A 13,733-nucleotide genomic window follows, 5' to 3' on the forward strand; every position below is an offset into this window, starting at 1 on the left:
TCTTAGGTATATCGCATATAGGATTAAACGGGTAAATAACACACAAGGACCAATAGCGTATACGGATACATCATATGTTGTTTTGTTTGTGAGATATAGGTATGTATATACGGGATACATCTGGATATACACTATGTATACCTAATATATTGGTTTGTTTTCGAACTTACACTATATATATTTAGCCCTATTTATTGACTGTATACTAATCCTTTTTCTTTCGTTCTTATGCATGGCATCTCGCATATGAATCCAAGCGACTCATCGTCATCTCCCGCATTTGGCGTTGGGCTAAAGCCCAACAAAATCTGTACCCTCTGTCCGGTCAGCCCACCTGCAGCCAAGGATAATATTTTGGGCTGAGGCCCATAACAGTGGCGGTAGCAGCAATAGTTTCACAATGGGCTGAGCCCTTTAAATCATTTACTCTCCCATTTTATTTTACTTTTGTGTATTTAATTTGTAATTACATGACTAACACTTTATTTGTTTTATTTGCTTAGGTTAAGGTGGACTTTAGCGAATTAGCGAGGTTTAGTTTAATAATGGGTAGTTAATTTAAGGGAAAATTAATGAATAATTTCATAAAAGTTTCATTTTCTTCTTTTATATTAAAGTTATTTATAATATTCATAATATTTATCTTTCTTAGAATAATTGATTCTTTTTTTAAAATAGCATGCCTACATATTTTGAACTAAAAGAATCATGATTCACTTCTACTATCCTAAAAACTTTCAAGATGTCACTAATATATAAATACCAATCCAAGTCTACTTTATAAACATTATTTTCAAGATTTACTCAGCTATGTATATTTTAGTCTAAAATAACCAAATAAAGTCAACAAAAAAGAAACTCATGTCCTTTGTGTCCTATTTATAATAAAGCTAGATTTCAGTTGGTATTGTCATAGTAATACAATTTTATCCAAAAATTTAAGTTCGCTAAACTCGGTCCCTACATGAAAACCATTATATCTTCAAATTCACCTTTAATAGTCCCTAAAGTCTCTTTTCATACGAATTATTATATTGTACAAATCATATTTTTATAACATTATTACTTTATTACGTTTTGAAACTTTAGCAACGCTTATAAACTATCTTCCAAAATATTTAAAATGTTATACCTAGCCTAATTAATTCGCCTAAGTCCGGTCGGTTAACCATTATTAATGGGTCTTAAAGGGTGCCTAATACCTTCCCTTTAGACTAATTGAACCCTTACCTAGAATCTTAAGTTTCGCAGACCTTAAACAGAGTTAACTTTAAACATAAATTCAATAAACTTAGGTGTCCTAATTCACCATAAATAATTAGGTGACGACTCCTTAAAATAAACAAAAAACAGGAATCTCCAATACGTCAAAACTTCTACTTTAACCTCCCGGGTAAAAAAAGGGGTGTGACAAGTGAAATACGTGTTGTACTCTTTTTCCCTTAACCAAGGTTTTGTCCCATTGGGTTTTTCTTGGTAAGGTTTTTAATGAGGCAGCTCTCAAAGCGTATTACTAGATATGTGTACTCTTTTTCCTTCACTAGGACTTTTTCCCACATGGTTTTTTCCTAATAAGGTTTTAACGAGGCACGTCATCTAATTAATGGACATCCAAGGGGGAGTGCTATGAAATGATAGTGGAGATAGTGGATGTCCATGTAGTGGAGATAGTGGATGCCATGTAGAGGCCACACAACTGTAGCATGTATGTTTCCCCATGTTTTGTAGGCTTATAAATATAGCCTTAGATGGAATATAAGACACAGACAACAATACAGAAAGAAAACTTAGTACTTTCTGTTTCTCTCTCCCTTCATTTTTGTTACTTTAATTTATTGCACTGCTTTATTTTATAACAGATGCTACTTTAATTTATTGCACTGCTTTTATTTTATAACAGGATTAGATTTTTTGGATTTTAATCTGCAAAATAATTTCTCAAATAGTTCTTTATGTGAACTGAATTATGTATCATCTATTACAATGTGTGATTATTTTGAAAAGACGTTGAACCATTTTTTTTTTCAATTTAGTACAGTACTTCTTTTGGTTAATGCCAATCTAAAGTCCTGTTAATTTAGTTTCCATTTAACTTTGGGCAAAAAACATTTATGTACATGGTAAGGGGTATATTTACAGAACATGACGATATTTTTCAGTTTACAAAATATATCAATAGACTTGTTACAAAATCTATACGAATTAGATAAATTAAAAAGAAGCAAATAAAACACATTAAATAAGGTAAGGAAATCGTTTTACTTATTTTACCCACTTTTCTCTCTCCATTCAAAATTTAGAGATATAGTTCCTGATTTGCTCCAACTTCTGCTTCTTTATTTCATCCATTTTTCTCTCCCCATTCAAAATTAAGAGATATTGTTACCTAATTTTCTCCAACATTTACTCAAAAAATCCATTATAATCCGTAATTTTTATGTACAAAGTTCATACACCAAAACACATATATGTATAATTTTCGTATGCAATATGTATAAGTATAACTGTATAGATTCTTATAATTTTTATATATGAAATATGTATAAAAATTATATGAGTATTTTGATTATTTTAAAGTACATATAAATTGTATAAAATCTAATCAAAGTATGTATAAATTTTGAGAAAAATATGTATAATAAACTTGTAATTGATACAAACTAGATTTCATACAAAGTTCATGCACCAGAAAATAAATATATATTAATTTTTGTATGCAATATGTATAAATGTATAAATTTGTTATAATTTCTACATATGAAATATGTATAAAATTTGTATGTATATTGTGATTATGATAAAGTACATATAAATTATATAAAATCTGATCAAAGTATGTATAGATTATGAGAAAGTATATATGTATAATGAGTTTTCTGATTGATACAAATCAAATTCCATCCACATTTCATACACATATAAGTTTTCAACATTTTTAAGACTAATTGATATCGAATTTGTTCGCATTTCATACAAATTGTGCCACATATATCTAAAAAATGACATATAGCAGACTCCATAAGCATTTCACACATATATTAGTTTTCAGCATTTTTTAAAAGTACAGTTTATATAATTTATACAGATTTTCAAAACACACAATGATCATATATATCTCAAAACGATATAAATCAATTTTTATATACAATTAATACGCAAGTTAGTAATCAAAAATACTTTGTAATATTGATTTGAAAATTTACACTAGGAGAGAAGATGAACTTTAGGTATGAAAATGGTGTCTATCATACAGAGAGAGAGAGAATTTTTTTAAAAAAGAAGAAGAAGTTGAATGGTAACTATCCTAGAATTAAGTCCACATTTAAAATCAAATTTTCTTCCTTAAAAAAAGTGTAAAATTGTGGGTATCCCATTAAGCTCAAATCTAGTATAAAAGGGCAGCCTGGTGCACTAAGCTCCCGCTATGCGCGGGGTCTGAGGAAGGGTCAGACCACAAGGGTCTATTGTACGCAGCCTTACCTTGCATTTCTACAAGTAGCTGTTTCCACGGCTCGAATCCTTGACCTCGTGGTCTCATGGCAGCAACTTTACCAGTTACGCCAAGGCTCCCCTTCCTAGTATACTTTGTAATTTTGTTGGAATTTTTGTAAATAAGAAAAAATATTCTTATGTTTTGTAAAATAGAATCTTAAATAGGTATTATTAGGTCATTTTCTCTTTAACTTTTCATATTTGAATGTTATGTTATATAGGAATTAATAACTACTACTGTAGTATTTACTTTTACAGAAAATTATATATTTTTCGTTATTACATAATTAAGGGATGGGGAAGAAAAATAACTTCAGTCCATACCTAATGGAATTTTCCTCATTTTTTATGAATAAATTTATTTTAATAATCAAATACAACCAAAAAATAGCTGGTTATTCATGGCCTAGTTCTACCTGCGTCTTTTTTTTTTTTTTTTTTTTTTAACGATAGCAAGTTGGTTACACTCTCTTCATATTTAGGCATATTAATGTTTCTAATTTGAGAGAAAGATTCTCCTTGTTAACAAGAGGAACCTAAGTGATAACTAGTCCTCTCTTACCTCATCATCACGTCATATCAGTATTTTTTCTACTAATTGGTATTTTAACAAAAAATATTTTCTAATAATCAAACTCCAAAAAAGAAAAAAGAAAAAATTTCTTATATAAAATATTTTTATCAAAAATAACTTCCACCATATTAAACACACTTTTAAATAAAATTAGCTTCGATATTACTTATTAGCAGGAAGTGAACCTGAATAAGAGAGCAAATGGTGCTTCTACATTAGGAGATATTCGAGCATAATCCCAATTGTGAATTTAAAGACAGCAATAGTGTATACTTGAAGATTTTGTCACGTGATATTCATGAAAGCAGGGTAAGTATACAAGTAGATCAGTGTTCCAACTATCTACATTAACACCAAATGAATCAGATTCAGAATTTTTATGAGATTTATAAGTCGTGTTCTTTGTGTGTATCTCCTAGTGAGGAAAATGGGTGAATATAATCTCTTATGGTTTACGATATTGAATTTACCGTCCTTATTTATAGTTTCTTTTTAAATATTTTTTAATTTTATTTATTTATAATTTAAAAAATTATAATAGGACTAATTTTCTAATAAAACAAAGTACATTCTATACTTTTGATGATTGTCAAACTGCTAGAGAAATAGAGAGAGACCTTGTTCGCGATCTGCTCTCTTTGTACGTCGTACAATCAGCAACAATAACTGTAAAGCTGCACTACCAACTGTACAACAGTGTTGCGGCCAGTGGTGGAGCCAGGATTTCCGCCGAGGCGGTTCAAAATATAAAAAAGTAAACATATGAAGAACCCTAAAGGGGTTCAACATCTACTATATATACATAAAAAATAATTTTAACTTTGTAAAAACAGTGTTTTTTCCCCCAAAGGGGTTCGGATGAACACCCTAGGCATAGTGTGGCTCCGCCACTGGTTGTGGCCCATGCTTCAAGTCAAACATGGGATGAGTGGTCTCTATCTCAGCCACATGTTCCTCAATATATATACACATGTTCTAACATATTCAGCATCACTTGAAAACCTAAACAATCTTGTGTAAACCCTTGCCACCACAAGTTCTCAAGTGCTCTCAAGAACAAAGCCACTTACAAGCTGAAAAACCTTATCAAGACACCAGATTATATCTATGTTCTTTAGGTTGTTGTGAGTCTTTGTTCATTTGCTCTTTAAATTGTAAAACCACTCTTTTTTCAAGAAGCTGTTGTACGTAGCTTAAATTCTCAGTAGTTGGTAGGCGGTTTGGTTACCTATTCAATGTATTAAGTGGTACCCTTGGCTAGAGTTAGTCAAATGTATTAGTTGGTTTAGCTAGAATTAGTCAAACGTGGTTGTGTGCTTGGCTAAGGATAGTCAAGAGTTGTAGCTTACAATAGGTGTATTGTAAGGGTGAGGGATTTATGAGAGTTAAATACATAGGTTGCAAGAATTGTAATCTGAAGTTGCTCGGTGTAGTGAAGTGATATCCTACATGGTAGGTCGTGGTTTTTAATCCTTTGAGCAAGGAGCTTTCCACGGTAAAATCTTGTGTTATTTACTTACTGCATTGTCTGAGAGAATTGGTAGCAGAGGCGGAACCAGAACATTTGACAAGGGGGTTCAAGAAAATTAAAAAATAAACACGCGAAGAAATCAAAACAAACACAATTCTCTATTGAAAGTGCAAGTATATTACTACAACTGTACACGACGAGGTTTCATTCCTTGAAATATTTTTATAATAACATCATTAGAGATCCTATTAAACACATCTTTTTCTACATAAGGCACCAAGCAACCACTAAAATAACTCTTATTCATTTGTTTTAGGATACTCTTTAAGCCGAGGTTGACAAGGACCTCTCCTAAGGTATTCTCTTCGAATGACATCACGATGATTTGGATGAAAGTCCAAGATTTGAGTTCTTTCACCCGGATCATGCTTTAAAGAATTCAAATCAAATTTCTGAGAAGAAAGCAATGGTACTTCTGAGTGGTTGACATTTTCTTCTAGATTAGGTTGATCATGAGAGTCCAAACTTGATTTTGGAACTTTGGTAAAATAATTCTTCACTGACTTTTGAGACTGAATTATAATAAAAAAAAAATTAGTTAGAATTAAAGGCACAATGTCAATCTTAAAAGCCAATAAAATAAAGCCTATTTAAGGACATCTAACTGTGAGAATAAAAATTCAATCTTGTATATAGCAATACAGCAAAAAATAATCAGTAACCTTAAGCATATCCCATATTATAATATAGGATCATAACCTACTTTAACACTGATTTATGAGTATAAACATCAAAAGTTATCGAATCAAAGACTAAAGCCACAGGAAAACTGGAAGAACTATGTTCCTAGTGGTTCACTTGTTCAAAGTTTTGAGGAAAAATATTTGCTTAGGCTATAGATGATCCTATATTTAGAAAAACTCTACCAAATGTCTCAATAAGCAAGAAAACAACTTAACCACAAATTCACAATCCAGATTCCAGCACACATAAAAGGGAATTGATTACTAAATAAAAATCTACACTCTGATTCTTTTATTAGCTAAAAATAAATATCTAGAAGATCAATTTTGCAAACAAACAACATTTAAGAATTAAAACAATCAAGGCTTGGGGTTCATAGATGGAAAATGGGTTGATTAACAACTAACAAGAAACAATAATGGGTTTATTGTGATTTTGAGTATGGTAAAAAAAAAAAAAAAAAAAAAAAAAACCTTGGAATTGGAAGCCATGGGCGAAGGCAGCAACACAATTGAGTTGACAAAGAAGTGAAGAACAATGTTAACACTTTTGAAATTAGGGATTCTTTTATCCCCAATGGCTCACGTTTCTAGTTGTTTTTGCTGAACTTCATTTGGGCTGGATTTGTTCCAGCTATTCTTTTGGCTTAATACCTAGATGGACCTTTAAACTTGGCATGTTTTGTAAGATAGGCATATAAACTTATAAGGTGACCAGATAGACACTTAAACTTACTCATGTATTTTTCAAGTTTTTCAGTTGTTTTGAAAACAAAAACTATATTTTTCAAACACTCACAATTTTCATGGCCAAACAAGCCCTAAATATATCACAAAATATTTTTTTTAAAATGCAAAAATAAGGCAAACGCATATACATGAGACTATAAATGTGTACTTAAACTAATAAATACTCGCTAATCGCAATTTTGTAGCTTTCAATTAACTCAGATTTTTTTTTTTTACACTTGAATAATTAAAAAACAATAACTTTAACCAATAAAAATCCTTAAAAAAAGAAATTTCAAATTAAGAAATTTCTAAGTTCAGTAATTCAAGTGTAAAAGAAATTTCAAATTAAGAAAACTGTAAAGCCGAGAAGAAAATCCTTAAAAAAAAGAAATTTCTTAATTTGAAATTTCGTTTTTAAGGATTTTTATTGGTTAAAGTTATTGTTTTTTAATTATTCAAGTGTAAAAAAAAACCGAGTTAATTGAAAGCTGCAAAATTGTGATTAACGAGTATTTATTGGTTTAAGTGCACATTTATAGTCTCATGTATATGCGTTTGCCTTATTTTTGCATTTTAAAAAAAATATTTTGTGATATATTTAGGGCTTGTTTGGCCATGAAAATTGTGAGTGTTTGAAAAATATAGTTTTTGTTTTCAAAACAACTGAAAACTTGAAAAATACACTTTGAGTAAGTTTAAGTGTCTATCTGGTCACCTTATAAGTTTATATGTCTATCTTACAAAACATGCCAAGTTTAAGGGTCCATTTAGGTATTAAGCCTATTCTTTTGCTTTTGTCTTGGTTTTTACTTTTGTTGACTATTATATTTTAATAATATCCCTCCACTAAGTTTCCTTAGTGGTTGCTTTAAAAAAAAAAATAGAGTCCAGCAAACGACGTCGTTTTTGTTATTTTTTTTTTTTTTTTTAAAGGGACCGGATGAAAAATGTTAAAAAAAGCCTTATTTTTGCATTTTAAAAAAAATATTTTGTGATATATTTAGGGCTTGTTTGGCCATGAAAATTGTGAGTGTTTGAAAAATATAGTTTTTGTTTTCAAAACAACTGAAAAACTTGAAAAATACATGAGACTATAAATGTGTACTTAAACTAATAAATACTCGCTAATCGCAATTTTGTAGCTTTCAATTAACTCAGATTTTTTTTTTTTACACTTGAATAATTAAAAAACAATAACTTTAACCAATAAAAATCCTTAAAAAAAGAAATTTCAAATTAAGAAATTTCTAAGTTCAGTAATTCAAGTGTAAAAGAAATTTCAAATTAAGAAAACTGTAAAGCCGAGAAGAAAATCCTTAAAAAAAAGAAATTTCTTAATTTGAAATTTCGTTTTTAAGGATTTTTATTGGTTAAAGTTATTGTTTTTTAATTATTCAAGTGTAAAAAAAAACCGAGTTAATTGAAAGCTGCAAAATTGTGATTAGCGAGTATTTATTGGTTTAAGTGCACATTTATAGTCTCATGTATATGCGTTTGCCTTATTTTTGCATTTTAAAAAAAATATTTTGTGATATATTTAGGGCTTGTTTGGCCATGAAAATTGTGAGTGTTTGAAAAATATAGTTTTTGTTTTCAAAACAACTGAAAACTTGAAAAATACACTTTGAGTAAGTTTAAGTGTCTATCTGGTCACCTTATAAGTTTATATGTCTATCTTACAAAACATGCCAAGTTTAAGGGTCCATTTAGGTATTAAGCCTATTCTTTTGCTTTTGTCTTGGTTTTTACTTTTGTTGACTATTATATTTTAATAATATCCCTCCACTAAGTTTCCTTAGTGGTTGCTTTAAAAAAAAAAATAGAGTCCAGCAAACGACGTCGTTTTTGTTAATTTTTTTTTTTTTTTAAAGGGACCGGATGAAAAATGTTAAAAAAAGCCTTATTTTTGCATTTTAAAAAAAATATTTTGTGATATATTTAGGGCTTGTTTGGCCATGAAAATTGTGAGTGTTTGAAAAATATAGTTTTTGTTTTCAAAACAACTGAAAAACTTGAAAAATACATGAGACTATAAATGTGTACTTAAACTAATAAATACTCGCTAATCGCAATTTTGTAGCTTTCAATTAACTCAGATTTTTTTTTTTACACTTGAATAATTAAAAAACAATAACTTTAACCAATAAAAATCCTTAAAAAAAGAAATTTCAAATTAAGAAATTTCTAAGTTCAGTAATTCAAGTGTAAAAGAAATTTCAAATTAAGAAAACTGTAAAGCCGAGAAGAAAATCCTTAAAAAAAAGAAATTTCTTAATTTGAAATTTCGTTTTTAAGGATTTTTATTGGTTAAAGTTATTGTTTTTTAATTATTCAAGTGTAAAAAAAAACCGAGTTAATTGAAAGCTGCAAAATTGTGATTAGCGAGTATTTATTGGTTTAAGTGCACATTTATAGTCTCATGTATATGCGTTTGCCTTATTTTTGCATTTTAAAAAAAATATTTTGTGATATATTTAGGGCTTGTTTGGCCATGAAAATTGTGAGTGTTTGAAAAATATAGTTTTTGTTTTCAAAACAACTGAAAACTTGAAAAATACACTTTGAGTAAGTTTAAGTGTCTATCTGGTCACCTTATAAGTTTATATGTCTATCTTACAAAACATGCCAAGTTTAAGGGTCCATTTAGGTATTAAGTCTATTCTTTTGCTTTTGTCTTGGTTTTTACTTTTGTTGACTATTATATTTTAATAATATCCCTCCACTAAGTTTCCTTAGTGGTTGCTTTAAAAAAAAAAATAGAGTCCAGCAAACGACGTCGTTTTTGTTAATTTTTTTTTTTTTAAAGGGACCGGATGAAAAATGTTAAAAAAACATTGCCAAGAATCGAACCCACGACCGCGGGCTCAATCACAGGCGTCTCATCCACTGATCCGGAATCTCCATTTGTTAAGGGGATGCAAAAATAATATTTATACATGAATAAAATAATTCACCATATATATTTAGTGCAATTTTCCGACGAAGGGCGTTCGGTTGCCACCCCTCGCACCCCTGTAGCTCCGCCCCTGATTGATCCGGTCTCTCCATATACTGTTTGGTGAACGCACAAATGTCAACATTTTCCTAATAAACGGTTTTGATTAAATCTATAGACATCTATTCTAAAAACACTGAAGGAAACCAAAGTGTAAGTATGTGAGCAATTCTTGGCATGAACTAACCAAGAGATGAACAATAACTTAAACAATAGCCACATTTTCTTTTCACCTTCCCTGCCGTAAGGGATGGCGGAAGGCAAACATGTTGCAGAACTATTCAATCAAAAGATTTAGGGGTATTTGCAAAGAGCAACTTAGTCTGGTCATAGTTTATGTATTAATGATTAATTTAAAATTGTTACAAGTAAATCGGTTTAGAAAAAAGGATAGGGGCCAATACTATATAAAGAAGGAATATGTTTTGAGTCTTTTGAACTAAAACTACAGCTGCAATCACAGTGACCACTTAGTAAGGTACTGAAAGAGCCTGTGGCAAGGCGTCGTGAGCTACTTTCGACATTGTGTGGAACTTGCATTCAACTGATAATAATTGACTTTCTTCAATGGCAATTGCGTTAATCAGTTGGAGCAGAATGTGCTCTAGCTCTTCCCCATCTGTCCACTCGTGGACCGATGCTTTTACAAGTTTCCTGTTTTCGTTTATCAAATTCCAGGCTGGAAAATCTTTTCTTGGCATGACAAAATCTCCTTCCTTGAGCTTCAAACTGGGGCAAAAATCGCCAATTCCATCACCTAGATAGATCATTCTTTTCTTCCCTTCCTTAGCCATGGAAGCTTGTATTCTTTCTATTATCAGACCCTACATTAAACAGAAGCTCAATTAGGAAAACTATTTCAAGAATTAGCTAGTTTCATATTAAATTCTACTAATAATAGCAATAAGTGCAACTCTTAATTCGCCGATTCTTTTAATAAATAGATGTGGAGTATTTACCTTGCACATGTTTGGAGGGCATAAATTGCAGCCATGAGGGGATGTTTGAAAATCAACCTGAGGGAGGATTTTAAGTCTGCCTTCCTCATTGACGAAGCCTGGATTCGTGTTGATTTCTGAGAAGCAATGCCTTATACCAAGATGTTTCAAGATTGTTTCAATGAAGAATACATTTGCATCGCTTACTACTCTCAAATCACACCTGAATTAACACAAAATATGAATTAGTTTAAACTGATAATTTTTTCTAATTTCTATGAAGCAGATAAACAAACAGAGAAAATACAGAATTTACCGCATGTACGTTGTGAAAAAAAAATGTAATTGAAAGATACGTACCCTAATGCATAAGCTGATTTAATAGCTGGGACAATCCTGGGGTGTATGGGAACCCGTTTCAATACCTCTTCAATGTCTTCAATAGTTTTGCCTTGGTCGTGAAGCTCCTTCATCATTCTATCCTGTAATTTAAAACGGAACAGAAATTATCAGCCTCTAGCAAGAGACGAAAATCAGACAAAAACCTTAGAGAAATTCAGAATGTCCGTTTCTGTTACATCATTATTAGCCAGCCCCGGTTGACTATATGGGAGTTTGGAAAAGGGCCGGACAAAATAGCCGATTCTACTATATGTATACACAAAAAGAAAAATTTGACCTTGTATATGTAGTGTGATTCTTAGGCAAAGGGATTGTGGGACATATTAATGGACGTAAAAATACTATACGAAAACTAACCATGAGAGAGTTCCAGGGCATGGTGGGGAGAAGCTGATTGAACAAATCAGTGGCACCTAACTCATCCAACACCCAATTATCACTATCAACTTCGATGATCGTCTTGTCGAAGTCGAAAATCACCACAATTCCAGCCATTTCTCTGAGTACTTTTTTCGAGGGGTTATGACAAGAAAAAGATGAATGTAGAAAACCTCCGTTGCTTGTTTATAGATTGAATGAATTGTGAGAAAAAACCTCCAGAAGAGTGGCCTTTATATAGGGAGGAAAAAAAGGGAGGATAGATTTGAATTAGGTACAACATAAAAAGATGCTAAGGGAATATTACGCGTATTTGACATGAGTTTGTGGTAAGTTAACGCATAGCCATTCAAATTCCTATAGTCAATTGGTTTTGGAAAAGTTATTTTCCTAGATATTAGCCGTTGGATTCTAGATATTAGCCGTTGGATTTTGATGTACTTGATTGTCACGGATCATCGTACGTGGGATACAGGCCTTTTGCTTTATGGTATTAATAACTGTTCATTTATTAGTTGGGAAGTTTAATGGACACAAACAGGAATATATGGCAGAATATTCGATGCAGGGAATTCAGTTCTCCACAAATTAGGATGGGACAAAATGCTTCAACATTTATTACTAACAACCTTTAATTTCTCTTTATTAGGAAAATAAATCTTGACTTTTTTTCCTTTGGAATTTAATATATTGTAATAAAATCTCTCAAATCTCTCTTCTATCTGGACTTTTTCATTTGTTTTCCCACAACGGTATACTACAATACTTGCATTGTTGCCTGCTAAATTTGAACTCGCCCAGAAATATCACATTGGAGGTAAAATGCTCCCTTTAAAGTGATAAATACCTAAACCTCTAGTGAAAAAAGAATGAATACTTATACCCCTACCACGCAAGTCTCTTATATGTAAACTGAATTATGTTCTAACTATTACACTATGTATTGGAAAAGACGTTGAACCATGTTTTTTGTCGATCTAGTACTTTTTTATTTGTTAATGTCAATCTAGTGTCTTGGTAATTTAATTTCCATTTAGCTTTATGTAAATATAGGAATTAATGACTACTACGTAGTATTTGTTTTTATACTATGTTTTTTATAATTTTCGTTGTCACATAAGGGAAAGGGAAGAAAAATGACTTTTTCTCATAAGTGGAAAATTTTCCTCTATCTTGATGAAAAATATTTTTTAATAATTAAACATCAAAAGAAAACTTTATCATCTAAATATTTTTGTAGAAAATAACTTTCGAGGTATCAAACACACAGTTTTAAATATTTAATAGCAATAGCAGCAGGAAGGGAACCTGAATAAGAGAGGAGAGAGCAAATGGTGCTTCTAGATTTGGAGATTTCGAGCATACTCTGAATTATGTGATTTTAAAGAAAGATTTTTAGTCAGTTTGGTCAATTTTTTTCTGGGAAGTTTTAAAAAAAATTTAGAAAGTGTTTATTTTAAATAGTTGAGATATTTTGTTAAGTTTTTAAAAAGAAAAAAAAAGTGATTTTGAATAGTAGCAATCCAGCAAAATTTGTTTTTTGCTAAATAAAATAGTTTTTCTCTCGAATCACTTATAGAACTTTAGCTAAGACCAAATTACTAATTTGATATTGACAAAAATGTTTTTCGAATTGTGTAATCAAACATTAATTATTAGAGTCCAAAAATATTAGAACTCTTCAAAATAAACAAATGTAAAAAATTTGACCAAATTTGTCGCGTTATGTTCATGAAAAAAATGTGGCGTGTACGAGTCATTGGAGAAGGGACGTTCAATGTTCCAACAACCCACAAAGGAATCAGATTTAGAATTGTTATGAGATTTCAACTATTTTTTGGTGTGTTTGTATGCGAAGGAAATAAGTGAGCATATCCTTATCAATTTGAATATAAGAAAATTAATTCTGCAAACATTTTTTGTGTGTCATTTTCAATTTTTTTATATATAAAATAAAATTTTCTTATAAAATAAACATAAACAACAACAAGAACGAAAATATATCTAG

General features: G+C 30.6%; 1 protein-coding gene and 1 long non-coding RNA gene across 2 annotated transcripts; both read right to left on the minus strand.

Annotated features, from left to right (window-relative positions):
* Positions 1 to 5,819: 5,819 nt before the first annotated feature.
* LOC132619089 (uncharacterized) lies at positions 5,820 to 6,919 on the minus strand. Its single transcript, XR_009574518.1, has 2 exons — positions 6,755 to 6,919; positions 5,820 to 6,109 (listed from the first exon to the last, which is right to left on the minus strand). It is a non-coding gene; the product is annotated as an uncharacterized LOC132619089 (long non-coding RNA).
* Positions 6,920 to 10,325: 3,406 nt separating this feature from the next.
* LOC132645667 (inorganic pyrophosphatase 1-like) lies at positions 10,326 to 11,937 on the minus strand. Its single transcript, XM_060362795.1, has 4 exons — positions 11,705 to 11,937; positions 11,306 to 11,427; positions 10,967 to 11,168; positions 10,326 to 10,831 (listed from the first exon to the last, which is right to left on the minus strand). Exons 1-4 carry the CDS (start codon positions 11,840 to 11,842, stop codon positions 10,478 to 10,480), a joined length of 816 nt encoding a protein of 271 aa, XP_060218778.1. The 5' UTR covers positions 11,843 to 11,937; the 3' UTR covers positions 10,326 to 10,477.
* Between the last annotated feature and the right edge of the window lie 1,796 nt (positions 11,938 to 13,733).

Source organism: Lycium barbarum, chromosome 1 (genome assembly GCF_019175385.1).
Source record: "Lycium barbarum isolate Lr01 chromosome 1, ASM1917538v2, whole genome shotgun sequence".
Lineage (NCBI taxonomy): Eukaryota > Viridiplantae > Streptophyta > Magnoliopsida > Solanales > Solanaceae > Lycium > Lycium barbarum.

Excerpts from the sequence above, each read along its gene's own strand:
- LOC132645667 (XM_060362795.1), bottom strand. The coding sequence starts at position 11,842 with ATGGCTGGAATTGTGGTGATTTTCGACTTCGACAAGACGATCATCGAA. Across the intron at positions 11,428-11,704 it reads TGCCCTGGAACTCTCTCATG|GATAGAATGATGAAGGAGCT; the intron begins GTTAGTTTTCGT and ends TTTAAATTACAG. Across the intron at positions 11,169-11,305 it reads AAATCAGCTTATGCATTAGG|GTGTGATTTGAGAGTAGTAA; the intron begins GTACGTATCTTT and ends GTGTTAATTCAG.